Genomic DNA, 16,937 nt, shown 5'->3' with positions numbered 1-16,937 from the left:
GTCCCAAAAGTGCTGGCATTACTGGGCTTAATGGCACTATGTGGTAAAACCCATGTGTTATTGAGACTGGCAAAACGTGCCACAGTTACCTATTAATAGTTCAAGCTCACTATTCTGGGTTTTAGTTCCCTCTAGGGATTTCCCTTACTTCTTATGTTCAGCTATACATTTAAAATGATGTATATTATTTTTCACCCTGTATTTTTTTTTTGAGATGGAGTTTCACTCTTGCTGCCCAGGCTGCCATGCAATGGTGCGATCTCGACTCACTGCAACCTCCACCTCCCGGGTTCAAGTGATTCTCCTGCCTCAGCCTCCTGAGTATCTGGGATTACAGGCGTGCGTCACTGTGCCCAGCTAATTTTTGTATTTTCAGTAGAGACGGCGTTTTTCCGTGTTGGTCAGGCTGGTCTCGAACTCCTGACCTCGTGATCCGCCCGCCTCAGCCTCCTAAAGTGCTGGGATTACAGGTGTTAGCCACCATGCCCAGCCATATATTTTTAGTCTCAAAAAATATGAAATACAGGCCAGGTGTGGTAGCTCAAAGCCTGTAATCCCAGCACTTTGGGAGGTGGAGGCAGGCAGATCACTTGAGGCCAAGAGTTCGAGACCAGCCTGGCCAACATAGCAAAACCCCATCTCTACTAAAAATACAAAAATTAGCTGGACATGGTGGCACATGCCTGTAATCCTGACTACTTAGGAGGCTGGGGCACGAGAATCGCTTGAACCTGGGAGGTGGAGGTTGCAGTGAGCCGAGATCACACCACTGCACTCCAGCCTGGGTGACCGAGCGAGACTGTCTCAAAATAAATAAATAAGAGATGCATTTATCAACATGGAAAAAATCTAAAACAATAATGCTATGTGAAAAAAACAAATTGAAGATAAATATATATGATATAATATTTATGTATTTATGTAGTGCAAAATAATAGTGTATATTACCTGTGGATATATGCACATATCATAAAAATGCAAAAGCACCTGTGGAAATAATACCAAGTTCAGGGTAGAAATCTCTAGCGAGACGAAGAAGGGAAATAGGACTTATTAGGTGTTCATGGGGGCTTCAATTATATTTATTTTGTTTTAATAAACTCAGTGGCATGCAATGGGTGTCATTATGTTTTATATGCCTAACATAGTTTATAATTTAAATTGTTTGTATAAATTATCTTTATTTTACAGTTAAATGATACAAGGTAAAATATGTTTCAAAAAATCTTACACAAAAATCTAAGTTGTTACTGTTGCTAGTTCATTTACCTTTCCACCTTTCTCTACAGTATGCTAAAAATGAGGGAATATTGATGCCACATTAATACCTGATACCGAAATTAAACCACCTTTTCTTTATATGAAATCTAGCATATAACTTCTATTTCTAGCAATGTTCTGCATTTCTAAGTTTTGAAATTAATTTTTCACATGTTGTTATCACTCATCTATTAATCATTCCCAGTGAGATGCTTGTATGTACTGTCACTGACACTACAGAGTGATACATATTGTTAAAAATGAAATATCACTCTTTTCATTATTCTCTGTATAGGCCTCAGCTGCCTAGTGACCTACTAATGTTAGAATTAAATGACCCTGTCATCTTTTCCAGATAAATGCGGTACGTGCAATAGTTCCTAATAAGAGCAACAATGAAATTATCCTGGTTTTGCAGCACTTTGATAACTGTGTGGACAAAACAGTACAAGCATTCATGGAAGGTAATCCTGACTTAGTTTTAAAAATAAATTTATATTTGCTCAAATAGAATTTGCTTCAAGACTTTTATAACATTCAGCAATCCAGTGATTCATAGATGATATAGCAGACCCCATGAAAACATAACATACCATGACATTTGACGATACCTCTTTCAGCCCTAGAAGCTGAAATAAGCTATGTGGTGTCTATAATAAGAGACAAGCTGAGAAAACTCCATTGTTTCACGCTAAATGTTCTCTAATGGTATTTAAGAGGAAATCATGTGGCCAGTGGTATAAGGGACTTGATTGGACTTGGGTTGAATAAGAATTTAAGAGACTCTTAATAACAAAGCAGTGATTCAGTGGCTCACCAACAGATGGCAAATTCAAGGACTCAGTATTGTCTTCCGGATTCTAATATCGTTAGTTTGGCTGTGGCAAGTGACTCAAATGTGTGGGTTTGAATTTCCTTATCTAATACATAGAAGAATGGCAGGCTTAGTCAACCCTTCAGATTTATAACATTGAGAAGTGTTTTATGAACCTTCCTTCCATGTAACCTGTTGGAGAAAAACTATCTGAAGCTGTTGCGTCTTTGAATAGCAACATCAGGTTAGGTCTCCCTGTTTTTATTTTCCTGAATCTGCCAACATAGGATGCACAAGTTTGAATGTTGTAAAGTTTTTCTTTATCTTCATCTTTTTAAAAAATAATGTTAGTGTTTTGGTCTAGGGTAATGTGCAGCTGTCTCCAAAACAACATAGCCAAAGGTGGGTGTGTAACTGGAGGGGAAGGGATGGCACACTTGGCTAAAACCAGTGTGCCATCCCCTTTGTATTTGGTCTAAGATGTATGGATAAGAGAATCTTCAAAATGGCCCAGCTGCATTAGTCTCTTCTTAGAAGAACTTACTGAGGAAATTACTCGGAGAGGAGGGGTCTAAGTAGGCAGGTATTCCAAAAGGGAAGCATGGCATGATTATCTCATTACATTACTTTAGACCTGATCCTTAACTTTAACTTTTCTGTTAGGAGCTTTGTAAATTCTCCAGCAATTACAAAATGGGAGGACGCTGACTCCTGCTTGACTACTGTGTGTGTGGTAGGAGACAAAATCTGTGATTGGTTTCTCTTACAGGTAGTGCCAGTGAAGTACTCAAAGAATGGACAGTAACAGGCAAGAAAAAGGTAAAATGAATTACATTTAAAAGCATGATGATGTGTATATTATTTTTAAAAATTTAGGCTCTGCAAAAATATTTGAAAGAAAAGGTTCACATACATATCTTCTGTTTACCTGGTTAAAAAACATCTTTGGCCAGGTGCAGGGGCTCACACCTGTAATCCCAGCACTTTGGGAGGCCAAGGCAGGTGGATCACTTGAGGTCAGTGGTTCAAGACTAGCCTGGCCAACATGGTGAAGTCCCGTCTCTACTAAAAAATAGAAAAAATTAGCCAGGTGTGGTGGCACGTGCCTGTAATCCCAGTTACTCAGGAGGGTGAGGCAGGAGAATAACTTGAACCCAGGAGGCAGAGGTTGCAGTGAGCTGAGATTGGGCCACTGCATTCCAGCCTGGGTGACAGAGTGAGACTCCATCTCAAAAAAAAAAAAAAAAATTCTTTGACCTTGAAACATAGCTGTGTCTCACAGAGTACCACACAGTCCTCTCCGTGTGATTTAAGGCAGGAAACAGAATGACTTTGCCATGGTGCGGTTATTAGACGGGTGAAAAAGGCAGCAAATCAAGGAAAGCAAGAGAAAGCGATCTAATTGAGTGGTTTTCAACCATATTCCTACCATAAATCAGTTAAAACAGTTCAGATTTTTGGTCGGACAACTGGGTTGTAGTCCTGATATTAATGAGCTTTGACATAAAGCTCTTAGGTGCTGGCCAGGCACGGTGACTCATGCCTGTAATCCCAGCACTTTGGGAGGCTGAGGTGGGAGGATCACTTGCGCCCAGGAGTTCAAGCCTGGGCAACATGATGAGACCTGATCTCAAAAAAAAGGCTATTAGGTGCCTTGCAGAGGGGTCTGATGTTCCACTTTGGGAGGTAGAAGGCACTCAGGCTATGGGATCAGTCAGAACTGGATTCCTACCCTGTTCCACTATCTACTGGCATTGTGACTGATACTGCTTAACATTTGTGCCTTAGTTTGCTCATCTCTAAAATAGAAAAATAGTTCTAATAAATACCAATACATAATACAACGCCTAACATATTAGTTCTCGTTCCTTTCTCCTTATTTACTTAAAATCAGATGCTTTTCCCAAAGGATACCAGCTGGTCTCAAAATTCTTCCCACAGCTCTGCACTGTAAAGGTAACCCCTTTAGGAAATGCTTGAAGTATGGATTTTAATCAAGTATCTCTGTGAAATCTGTTTGGGGTGTTCTTTTCTTTATTAAGTCAGTGCTGGAGTTCTGAAATGCTTTCATCATGACTCTTACATCACTTTTTAGGAGTCCTGTCAGGTCTTGAACAAAAACCAGGCTTGGCCTCAGTGACGCTTGAGAATTTTTTCCAAGGGTTACCTAATACTACACAGATTCTCCTGAAGCTCTTCATACCTGTAGTTTTGAATATTTGTTTAACTTCTTCCCGCTGCTTTCAACCTGTTACATAGATAACTGTGAGTGTCCTGGAAAACACCAGTTTCTTTTTTTTCTTTTTTCTTTTTTTTTTTTTTTTTTTTTTTGAGATGGAGTTTTGCTCTGTCGCCCAGGCTGGAGTGCCGTGGCGCGATCTCGGCTCACTGCAGCCTCCGCCTCCTGGGTTCAAGCAATTCTCATGCCTCAGCCTCCTACGTAGGGCGGGACTACAGGTGCGTGCCACTGCGCCTGGCTAATATTTGTGTTTTTTAGTAGAGACAGGGTTTCACCATGTTGGCTAGGCTGGTGTCGAACGCCTGACCCCAAGTGATCTGCCCACCTTGGCCTCCCAAAGTGCTGGAATTACAGGCATGAGCCACTGCACCCAGCTAACACCAGTTTCTTAATTTATTAGCCCAGGATTATAAGTTACTAGTGATATAAGATGTGCATGGAGCTGGAAGAGGATGTGTGTTAGAGACACAGACATTCCTTAAAATTTGGAGAAAGAAATATGGCTTTAGTTTAGCAGTCCCAAATGCACAACTCCAGTCCAGTCCACTTAACTGTTGGGATTAGTCCAATAGGATGTGACTCTGAGTGGGATAGTTATGATATACATGACCCAATGATATGAAAACTTAGCCAGTTCACATGGGGGAAAGTAAGAAAAAGAAAGATGAGGCCGGGCACGGTGGTTCACGCCTGTAATTCCAGCATTTTGGGAGGTCGAGGCAGGTGGATCACTGGAGGTCAGGGGATTGAGACCAGCCTGGCCAACATGGTGAAACCCTATCTCTACTAAAAATACAAAAAAATTAGCTGGGTGTGGTGGCACATGCCTGTAATCCCAGCTACTCAGGAGGCCAAGGCAGGAGAATTGCTTGAACCTGGGAGGTGGAGGTTGCAGTGCGCCGAGATCGCACCATTGCACTCCAGCCTGGGCAACAAGAGCGAAACTCTGTCTCTTAAAAAAAAAAAAAAAAAAAAAGAAAGAAAGAAAGATGAGAGCTGTTAAGGCGAAAAGTTTATCTAGAGTTCAGTCATGTTTCTGCTGGAGAGGGCCACAGAAAGGACTTGGGGAAAAATTGATTCAGTTATTATCAGCCTAGCCTTAGGAATAGAATTAGGTGTTGCCAGTGGAGCTACGAGTTTGACAAAACAAAAGGTAAAGGACTTTTGTTTGTTTATTTTAACTTTACTATTTGCCTATGCAACATACTCACATGGCTCAAAATTCAAAAGTACAAGAGTTAATACACTGAAACATCTTTTTTTTTTTTTTTTTAATTTGAGATGGAATGTCACTCTGTTGCCCAGGCTGGAGTGCAGTGGTGCAAGCTCAGCTCACTGCACCCTCCACCTCCCAGGTTTAAGTGATTCTCCTGCCTCAGCCTCCCGAGTAGGTGGGATTACAGGCATGTGCCATCACATCTGGCTGATTTTTGTATTTTTTATTAGAGGTGGGGTTTCGTCATATTGGCCAGGCTGGTCTCAAACTCCTGACCTCAGGTGATCCACCTGCCTTGGCCTCCCAAAGTGTTGGGATTACAGGCGTGAGCCACTGCACCCACCCAATACACTGAAACATCTTTATCCCATCCCTGTTCCCCAGCCATTTGGTTCTCCACCCCCAAGGCAAACGGTATTTTCAATTTCTTATATATCTTTCAAGATATTTTATGCATATATAAGTAAATAAGACCATTCTCCTCTTTGCCTGCTTCCTTTTTTCATGTAATATATCTTGGAGCTTATTCCATGTCTCAATATATAAAGAGCTTTCTTGTTTTTATGGATACATAGTCATCCTACTGTTTAGATGTGCCACAATTTATTTAAGCAGTTGCCTATTGATCAACATTTGGGTTGTTTCTAATCCTGTGGTGTTAATAGTGATACTGCAATGAATAACCTTGTGTATATATAGAAATCACTTTGCATATGTGTTATTCTCATCTTGAATAAATTCCTAGAAGTAGGATTGCTAGTCAAAGAGTATGTGCATTTGTAATTTTGATAAGCATTACTAGATTGTCATGGAGAGTACCACTTTGAACTCCCAGAAGTAACACATGAAAATGGCTGTTTCTCTATACCCTCAACCTTTATCAATTCTACAGTGTTAACATACTTTTTGACCTTTGCTAATCTAATAGATGAAAAATGATAATTGCAGTGCAGTTTTAATTTATATATCTCTTATTAGACTGAGGTTGCATATCATCCTATATGCTTATAGCTTATACTATTTTTTTCTATGGGCTTATTTTGCTTTTTCTGAGAACTCTGTATATATTTAGCTCTTTGACTATAAGCTGCACATATTTTTTTCACATTTTGTAATTTATCTTTTGATTTTGTTGAAGGTGGGTTTCGTCATGAAGAAATGTTTTATATTTATGTGTTTATCTAAAGTATAGGATTTCACATAGTAAAATTTTATTTTAGGCAATAGTTCAGCATATGTGAAAATATTAAATTTCTGAAAGAACATACAAGAAATTGGTAACATTGGTTACCTTTGGGTAGCTAGAGTTACCTCTCTAGGTTGTGGGGGAATCTTTTTTTTCTTTTCTTTTCTTTTTCAAATTCTTAATAACTTTAGAACAAAAAGAAGAAAAACAAACCGAAACCTGCCGCAGAACCAAGTAACAGCATCCCAGATTCCAGTAAATCAGTTTCCATTCAAGAGGAACAGTCTGCGCCTTCCTCAGAGAAAGGTGGTATGAATGGCTACCATGTCAATGGTGCCATCAATGACACTGAGTCTGTGGACTCACTCAGTGAAGGTTTGGAGACACTTTCAATAGATGCCAGAGAATTGGAGGATCCCGAGTCTGCCATGCTAGATACGCTGGATAGAACAGGTGAGTTTATTAACAGATTTTGAAAAAGTTGCATTCAGTTGAAAAACAGGGTTCTCCTCGTTGAGAAAGCAATCAATTAAATCTAGTTAGTCTTTTTTTATCCAGTGCTTGCTGATTAGTCTTTTTACTTTTTAGTTTTTGTTACTTTTTGTCTGAGTCACATTTTATAATTATCAAAGGCCTAGAAAAAAATACAATTCTTTTTTTTTGAGATGGAATCTCGCTGTGTCGCCCAGGCTGAAGTGCAGTGGCGCGATTTCAGCTCACTGCAAGCTCCACCTCCTGGGTTCACGCCATTCTCATGCCTCAGCCTCCTGAGTAGCTGGTACTACAGGCACCCGCCACCACGCCTGGCTAATCTTTTGTATTTTTTTTTAGTAGAGATGGGGTTTCACCATGTTAGCCAGGATAGTCTTGATCTCCTGACCTCATGATCCACCCGCCTCAGCCACCCAAAGTGCTGGGATTACAGGCGTTGCCCACCGCGCCTGGCTGAAAAAATACAATTCTTGTTCCATTATATTTTAACTCTTGTCTAAATCAGTTTTGTGGAAATCATCTAACTTGAGCCCTAGTGTTCCATTATTGGAACGCTGAGCATGTGGGAGTTATTCATATCCTACTGCTCAAGGTCATCGCCAAGATCTAATTTTTCCACTCATGCAAAAATTAAAAAATTGCAGCCTCCGGCATAAATGGGTTAATAGCAGAGAAATACCTCAGTATTTAGAGACTACAGAAGGTGACTTTAAGTTGTTTTTTAAAAATTGTGGAGTTATTCAGGAAGATGATGATGTTGATATTATTATTTTAAGACCCAACATAGTGAGAAATATAATAATGATAATTTCAGCTTTTGTGAGAACTAGGCTGTTGGTTTTTATAGTCTCACATTTGTTTTCTAGTGAAGAATTAAGATTAGTGTTAGTTGTAAATTCACATATCTTGTACCTTTCTTTGTTAACCATTTTTTTGAGGGTAAGATACTGGAAATTTCTCTTTTAAAACATTACTTGTTAATCCAATTCCCCTGCCCTGCTGCTCCTGGCTTTAGAAGTGTAATGCCAATGTAAGATTTATGCTGTGCTGTTTAGGTGTTCTTTTATTGATTAGTATACACACATACACAAAAAAAGACTTAGAGAAAAACATTGCACTGACTCAAACCAACAATAGCCAGTGGTTTCCATTTTTTTCTGAACTAGCTTTCCTCTCATTTCCTAACTCTTCCTAACTTATTACACTTCTATCCCCTAGAGCATTGTTGTTTGTTTGTTTGTTTGTTTGTTTTGAGAGACCTGATCTCTCTCTGTTGCCCAAGCTGGTCTTAAACTCCTGTGCTCAAGTGATCCTTCTGCCTCAGCTTCCTGAATAGCTGGGATTACTGGCGTGAGCCACCATGCCTGGCCCCTAAAGCTTTTTAAATTCTTCTTTCCTCGAGAGAGTTTAAAACTCTTTTTTTCTTAACATGGAGGCTTACAGAAGTTGGTGATACTGACTTTCTTTGATTCCTTGTGCCAGACTTACATAGAAACTACCAAGCTACAAAGAAGCCACAGAGCCACAGGGATTGAGCTCCCTATCTAAAGATGTGTTGCCACAGACTCTTCTCTTCATTCCGGACGCCACTTAAGACTAAGCCCGAAGCTGCTGATAGCCATACCCAGCTGATTCTGATCTTTGTTCTATTGTTTCAGTTGATTTTGTTTACAGTCTTTTAAGAGGCATGGTTTTGCCTCAAACATTTTTACCTGTTTTCTTTGTGTACTTAAGAATGACTGGTTTACTCCTAAATTGTGCTCTAAAGTACAGTCCTCTTTCTTGGACAGGATCCATGCTGCAGAATGGTGTCTCTGATTTTGAGACCAAGTCTTTGACTATGCACTCTATTCACAATTCTCAACAACCCAGGAATGCTGCCAAATCTCTCTCAAGACCTACCACAGAAACTCAGTTTTCAAATATGGGGATGGAAGATGTTCCCCTCTCCACCAGTAAAAAGCTAAGTAAGTCAGAGGCCCACCTGTGAGAGAAAATGAAAAATCTGTGTTTTTGGCTAAAGAGGGCAAATTATCTCTGTTGCCATAAATAAGGTTTCAGAAGGGCATCAGTTGATATTTTTCCATTTTCCAGACAGTGACTGACTACTCAGCCCTTCCCCTAACCTTTGTGTACACAGTTGGAGTCTGAAAGTAGTTGAAATGCTGTACAATCTACTTACGACGACACGTTTTGTGAATTAAAGTCAAACTCTACTGCCAGAATGACTTACCTGCTAACATTAACCTGTTTCTTTATTTGCTTTATTGCAACGTTTTGGTGCTATTTCTTTCATTTTTATCTTCTGGTTGACCCAACAAGTAAAAGCTCTACCTTCTCTGACATTGACTTTTTTTTTTCCCCCCCGAGACTGAGTATCACTTTGTCCCCCAGGCTGGAGTGCAGTGGCGCAGTCTTGGCTCACTGCAAGCTCCGCCTCCCGGGTTCCTGCCATTCTTCTGCCTCAGCCTACCGAGTAGCTGGGACTACAGGCGAGTGCCACCATGCCCGGCTATTTTTTTGTATTTTTAGTAGAGATGGGGTTTCGCCGTGTTAGCCAGGATGGTCTCGATCTCCTGACCTCGTGATCCGCCTGTCTCGGCCTCCCAAAGTGCTGGAATTACAGGCGTGAGCCACTGCGCCCAGCCAACATTGACATTTTAAAGAAATATTTTCACTCCTCTTCATAACTTCATGCTCTTACTGAGCTAGAGTCCTCTGACAGACTCTAGCTTAGAAAAAGTAAGGTCATTTTCTCTTAAGTATGTGGCATTGACTGGTGATAGCTCTTTGCTTAAAAAAAAAAGAAAACTACAATACTCATTTAAACAAACAGCCAGTAATTCAGCAGACAGAGATAATAGCCTGTGTTTCCTATATCTGAGTTTCATACATCTAAGCATGGTGGTCCACTCCACTAAACAAATGAAACATAGAAATATAAAGGACACTTGTAATCAGTAGCTCTTTATGGAATTATTTATTACACATGAGCCAAATTTTAATTAGGTAAGCTCCCCTTTTTCATTGTTCTGGTAGCCCTCAGCCTGTTGCAGATCAGCAGGTTTGAGACTATCCAATCAAGCCAAAAAAAAATATATATATATATATGCGCACAAGGCTTGAAAGCTTTTAGGTGGATTCTAAAAAATAAAATCAAGTTGAGATGAGGAAGAATTTAAATAAAAAAATTGGAAATGCATATCTTGGCATAGTTACAAACTTTTTAGATCCATGTTTCCAGCAATCAATTATATATGTAATTTGGGGATTGGTGAATATAGAAAGGTAAATAGAACTCTTGGAAATTGGTTAAAATGTGTTGAGTAGGTAAATGCAGTCCATCCTTTTCTACAAAGCTGGCTTCCTCGTATATACAGTGCTTTGAAGTGTACTATACAGACAGAACATTTTAATTTTGTAATGTCCACATGGTGAATTATATTCTATTAAATCCTGTAACTTAGGGAATTTTGAAAATTTGGTACCTTTTTTAAAGTCTTTTTTCTGTGTGTTTCATTTCATTTTGGATAGTTTGTAAAACTGCTGTCTTCAACTGTATTCATCTTTTGTTAACAGTTTCTATTCTGCTGTTAATTCTATGCAGTATATTTCTCGTCTCTGGCATTGTTTTATTTGTCTCTAGAAGTTCAACTGGGGTCTTTTAAGATATCTTCCATATCTCTTCTTACCATGCTTATGCTTTCCTCTACCTTCTTGAACATATGGTATCTATTTTTTTTTTTTTTTTTTGAGATGGAGTTTCACTCTTGTCGCCCAGGCTGGAGTGCAATGGTGTGATTTCAGCTCACTGAAACCTCCGCCTCCCAGTGATTCTCCTGCCTCAGCCTCCCGAGTAGCTGGGATTACAGGTGCGTGCCACCACACCCAGCTAATTTTGTATTTTTAGTAGAGACAGGGTTTCACCATGCTGGCCAGGCTGGTCTTGAACTCCTGGCCTCAGGTGATCCACCCATCTTGGCCTCCCAAAGTGCTGGGATTACAGGCGTGAGTCACCACACCTGACCCTATAGTATCTAATTATAATAGCTGTTTGATGTCCTTTTCTACTCAATTCTATCATCTGTGTCATTTCCGCATCTGCCTCTGTGATTGATTTTTTCTCTTACTTATAGGTCATATTTTTCTGTTTCTTTTAAGCTTTTTTAGGTGGGACTAGAGCAGCCTTTAGTCTAGAAATAATTTTGCCCTGTTGCTGAGGCAGTATCCTTCCAACTACTCTGCCTGCCATATATTGTGAGGTTTTTCCACTCTGGCTGGTGTGAGCACAAACTGTCCCTGGCCTGGTGAGCTCTGGGGATTGTTCTGCCTGGTTTTTTTGTTTTGTTTTGTTTTGTTTTTTGGTGGTTCTTTGGTTTTTTTTTTTTTTTTTTTTTTTTTTTGCCTGTTGTCTTTCCAGTCTTGGGTAGTTTCTTTATACTCATGCACTGGTCCACACTCAGAATCCTCTGTGGATCTCCGTGCAGCTCTCTCATGTGTGTAGCTCTTTCCTCACCAATACTCTGCCCCAGAATTTCAGCCATCTTGGCCTTTCCAAATTCCCAACTTTGTCCCTTCAATTCAGGGGGTCCACCAGGCTGTTGAGGATTTCTCCTCCCTGCATTGTAGCCTAGAAACTATTGAGGCAGCAAGTTGGGGCAATCATAGGCCTCACCTCATTTGTTTCTGTTGTCTCGGGAAAAGTACTACCTGTTACACATTGTCTGAAAACCATTGTTTCATATATTTTGTCTTTGTATGTTTTTAGTTGTTTAAGATAGAAGAATAAATCCAATTATTATTATTCCATCTTGACTAGGATCCTTTTTTTTCCAAAAATCTATAAAAACATGTTTTTCTCATTGGGGAAGGTGGTTATTTAGGAAAGATTCTTAGTCTACATGACATTTGGCTTTAGTGTTCAGATCCGACTTTCAAGTTACCTATATAATTATTCTTTTTTTTTTTTAATATTTCGGTTTTTTTCCCCAAGGTTCCAATATTGAAAAATCTGTAAAAGACCTCCAGCGCTGCACAGTGTCTCTTGCACGGTATCGAGTTGTAGTTAAAGAAGAGATGGATGCCTCCATTAAGAAAATGAAACAAGCCTTTGCTGAATTGGAGAGCTGGTAAGTTAAGCTGCATTTGATATCAGTAGCATAAAAATGATCATATATAAATATAAAGATGGTCAGCCATTCCCCAAGTTCTTTCATTCATGACTAACTACATAGTAGGAGAGACTTATAAATTCTATGGTATATTTAGCTTTCTGCTTTGTTCTATTTCTCTTGGTCACAGTGTGAGAATGGTACAGATAACTCACAATGCTCTAGAAATGAGCTGGAGTTTAGTATTGTTTGGAAAGGGACACATAATTATAGAGTAGATCATATACTCTAAAGTCTCCTTTTAGGCCGGTGCGGTGGCTCAAGCCTGTAATCCCAGTACTTTGGGAGGCCGAGGCGGGCGGATCATGAGGTCAGGAGATCAAGACCATCCTGGCTAACATGGTGAAAACCCGTCTCTACTAAAAATACAAAAAATTAGCTGGGTGTGGTGGCGCGCGCCTGTAGTCCTAGCTACTCGGGAGGCTGAGGCAGGAGAATGGCGTGAACCTGGGAGGTGGAGCTTGCAGTGAGCCAAGATCTCGCCACTGCACTCCAGACTGGGCGACAGAGCGAAACTATGTCTCAAAAAAAGAAAAAAAAAAAAAGTCTCCTTTTAAACTAAGATCCTATAACAAATGACATGATGTATGTTTTTGAACAAAATTATAAAGTGGAAAAAATCTGTCTTTGCTTTCCTACCTTCTTCCATCCTTTTTAATGTATGCCACTCCAATAAAGTGCCCTTTTATTAATTATTATTATTATTGTTGTTTTTTGAGACAGGGTCTTACTCTGTCTGTCACCCAGGCTGGAATGCTATGGCACGATCACATCTCACTGTAGCCTCAGCCTCCTGGGCTCCAGCAATCCTCCCACCTCAGCCTCCCAAGTAGCTGGTACTACAGGCATGTACCACCACACCTGGCTCATTTTTTAATTTTTAAATATTTTGTAGAAATGTGGTCTCACTATGTTGCCCAGGCCAGTCTTGAACTACTGGGCTCAAGTGATCTGCCTGAAGCTGGGTAATTTATAATGAATAGAGATTTATTTTTTTACAGTTTTGGAGTCTGAGAAGTTCAAGGTCAAGGGGCCCACATCTTGGCAAGGACCTTGCTGTGTCATTCCATGGCAGATGGCAGAAGGGCAAGGGAGCATGCATGGGAGAGCCAGAGAGGGCCAAACTCAATTTTCTAATGAACCCACTCTCTCAATAACAAAATTAATTCATTTGTGGGACTCTCCCCTCATGACCTAATCATCTCTTAAAGGTCCCACCTCTCACCACTGTAGCACTGAGGATTAAGTTTCCAACACACGAGCTTTGGGGATCACATTCAAACCATAGCAATATTCTAATATTTCTTGGAACACTGAAGCTGTTTTAACTGTTAGATATTAAGGTGTTAACTGATATTTGTTTTTTTGTTTTGTTTTGTTTGTTTTTTGAGACGGAGTCTCTGTCGCCTAGGCTGGAGTGGAGTGGCCCAATCTTGGCTCACTGCAACCTCCGCCTCCCAGGTTCCAGCCATTCTCCTGCCTCAGCCTCCCGGAGTAGCTGGGACTACAGACATGTGCCACCATGCCTGGCTAATTTTTTGTGTGTTTTTAGTAGAGACGGGGTTTCACCATGTTGGCCAGGCCGGTCTCGAACTCCTGACCTCAGGTGATCTGCCCATCTCTGCCTCCCAAAGTGCTGGGATTACAGGAGTGAGCAACCGTGCCCAGCTGGTGTTAACAGATGTTTAAATTCTAGCTCCTTTGTGGGAGGTATTTTATAAGGGATTTTTTGAAACTAGAAAAGACTTAAGGACCATATTAAAATGACAGGAAGACAAGCAGCTAGGGTGATGTTTTGAGACTTAGAACTTGTTCATTATACTTATTTTTAGTAACTGTCTAGATCTGAAATATGACAGGAAGTGTTCATGAAAAGAACAAACCATACATGCTTTCTTGCTGCCTGTAGACTGTTCCCTCAGGTTATACCTAACTGTGTCTCTGTTCACAAATTTAGTCTAGTCACTTTTGCCACAACATATAAGAGACAGAGGAGAGTGTAGGTCCCCTCAGTCCTCCTGGTCTCTGGAATTGCAGAGGAGTAGTTAATCAAAATGAAATAATGCCTCCAAAAAGTTAAATCATCAGAACCAAAACTTACTTTGGGGCTAGATAATTCATCTTAGTCTACCCATGCCTTGTCCTGAACTCTAAGTTTTACTTTTCAGGTTTTATGGCTAGGAATTTAATGTCATGTCTTCTGTTTTTCTTTGTTTGTTTGAGACAGGGTCTGGCTCTGTCACCCAGGCTGGAGTGCGGTGGCACAGTCATGGCTCACTGCAACCTCCACCTCCTGGGCTCAAGCCATCCTCCCACCCTCAGCCTCCCTAGTCCCCTAGCTGGGACTACAAGCATGTGCCACCACACCTGGCTAATTTTTTAATTTTTTGTAGAGATGAGGTTTCACCATATTGCCCAGGCTGGTCTCCAGTTCCTGGGCCCAAGCAATCCTCTCATCTAGGCCTCCCAAAGTGCTGGGATTACAGCCATGAGCCACTGCGCCTGGCTGTCTTCTGTTTTTCTTGACACATATTTTTGCTCCTGCCAGATTACTCATTGTCTCAAAACTTAACATTCACATTTCCTCTTCCATCTACTAGTTAATGCCACTTTCCCAGCCTGAAAATGTTCTCCTGTTCCTCTGTATTTATCTAAATCCCACCATTTCTCCAAACTTTCCTTAAATTAAGGTCTAACTTCTGGAAATTATTTTAGGTAACTGATTTTTCCCCTTTCTGAACCTCTAGGAGGAAGCACCATGCCCTTTGCACTGCATTCTTGTCATATAAGATATTGTTGGCTTGTTTAGAAAATAAAGAGCTGTCTGGGCACAGTGGCTCATGCCTGAATCCCAGCACTTTGGGAGGCCAAGGCGGGCAGATCACAAGGTCAAGAGTTCAAGACCAGCTTGGCCAACATGGTGAAACCCCATCTCTACTAAACATTAAAAAATTAGCCGGGCGTGGTGGCGTGCACCTGTAATCCCAGCTACTAGGGAGGCTGAAGCAGGAGAATTGCTTGAACCCAGGAGGTGGAGGTTGCAGTGAGCTGAGATCGCGCCATTGCACTCCAGCCTGGGCGATAGGGCGAGACTCCATCTCAAAAAACAAAGAAAAAAGAGCCGGGCACGGTGGCTCATGCCTGTAATCCCAGCGCTTTGGGAGGCCGAGGCGGGTGGATCACGAGGTCAGGAGATGGAGACCATCCTGGCTAACAAGGTGAAACCCCGTCTCTACTAAAAATACAAAAAGTTAGCCAGGCGTGGTGGCGGGCGCCTGTAGTCCCAGCTACTCGGGAGGCTGAGGCAGGAGAATGGCGTGATCCGGGAGGAGGAGCTTGCAGTGAGCCAAGATCGCGCCACTGCACTCCATCCTGGGCGACAGAGCAAGACTCCATCTCAAAAAAAAAAAGAAAAAAGAAAGAGCTAAGTGTAGTAGGTCATCACAACTTTGCTTTGATAAGCCTCTGGTCTCCATGATTGTTCAGCTTACTGATTACTTAGTCACAGGATCTGATTCCATTCGGAACAAGCTTGAACCAGGAGGAAACGCAGTTCCGGGAGAGAGATTTGTGAATTCCTGCTGACTGGGAACCCAGCCAGGAGGAGCCTCCTTCAATAAATGACAAATGAAATGGTTTCCTACCTGGGAACTGTGTATTTAGGATTGATTAGCTGACGTAACAACCAGGTCAATTTAACTTGAGGAAAGAGATTACCTGCCCTTTCCTGCTAGTATAAAGCCCTTTGCTCTGGTTGATTGAGTTTATAAACCACCTTATTTCAATGTTCCTTGTAGCCGCTACTTCAAGACATAATTGGCAAGTGAGCTAACTCCATTTGGCACCAAACCAGAGCTTGGAGTTAATGTCACTTAGAAGGACATTTCTGTGTTGGTTATAGCATAAAAAAAAAAGCAAAGAGTTCTAACAGATTTGCCCCAGTAAAACTACATTACCCCTGACAAGGCACTAGGGAAATTATACAGATAACTCCTTTCACTTTGATGCCGAACAAAAACTGACACACCTATAGAAAGGTAAACTCAGAAGCATTCTAATGTATAAAACTTAAAATTTCTTCTTATTGGTGACTTAGCAATAATCATCTCTAGACCCAAGTTTGCTTTTCTTGTTAATTAGTAATATTTGTCTGCTTTTCATTGTTGGAGCTGTTAGTTGACTTAAGTTTAAGGATATTAAGGAGGCAGGATATGGAGTGGAACATGAAGCTAGAATATATAAACTCCTTTGGAAGATTGTCATATAATGTGTTGATGAAAAATGCCAACAGGATACACACTCAGCTTCTCTTTTAAATAAAAAGTTTCCATTTTATGAAAGTCAAAAGGTATTTTTTAAAAGGAGAAATGGGTAAGAGAAAAAGATTATCAAGAAATTTGAGATTATATATCACAGAAAGTCATGTAAGTTTATGGTTAAGGTTTTGAAATTTTTCCTGATTCCTCTATGTCATTTTATTGGCGCGTTTGTTTTTTTTCTTGTTTCTTTTCTTTCTTTTTTTTTTTTTAAGACAGGGTCTCTGTTGCCCATACTGGAGT

General features: G+C 40.6%; 1 protein-coding gene across 2 annotated transcripts in view; it reads left to right on the top strand.

The window, feature by feature from the left end:
* The window catches only part of SPATS2 (spermatogenesis associated serine rich 2), a 155,481-nt gene that overhangs the window by 115,975 nt on the left and 22,569 nt on the right, over positions 1-16,937 (top strand). For both annotated transcript variants that reach the window (XM_019039317.3, XM_055357295.2), the window contains 5 exons: positions 1,616-1,724; positions 2,844-2,893; positions 6,907-7,168; positions 8,998-9,174; positions 12,201-12,336. In XM_019039317.3, coding sequence (XP_018894862.1) covers positions 1,616-1,724; positions 2,844-2,893; positions 6,907-7,168; positions 8,998-9,174; positions 12,201-12,336 — 734 coding nt within the window. The remainder of the gene's footprint in view (positions 1-1,615; positions 1,725-2,843; positions 2,894-6,906; positions 7,169-8,997; positions 9,175-12,200; positions 12,337-16,937) is intronic.

Source organism: Gorilla gorilla, chromosome 10 (genome assembly GCF_029281585.2).
Source record: "Gorilla gorilla gorilla isolate KB3781 chromosome 10, NHGRI_mGorGor1-v2.1_pri, whole genome shotgun sequence".
In the NCBI taxonomy this organism is placed as follows: Eukaryota; Metazoa; Chordata; class Mammalia; order Primates; family Hominidae; genus Gorilla; species Gorilla gorilla.
This window is presented reverse-complemented; position numbering and strand designations above follow the sequence as displayed.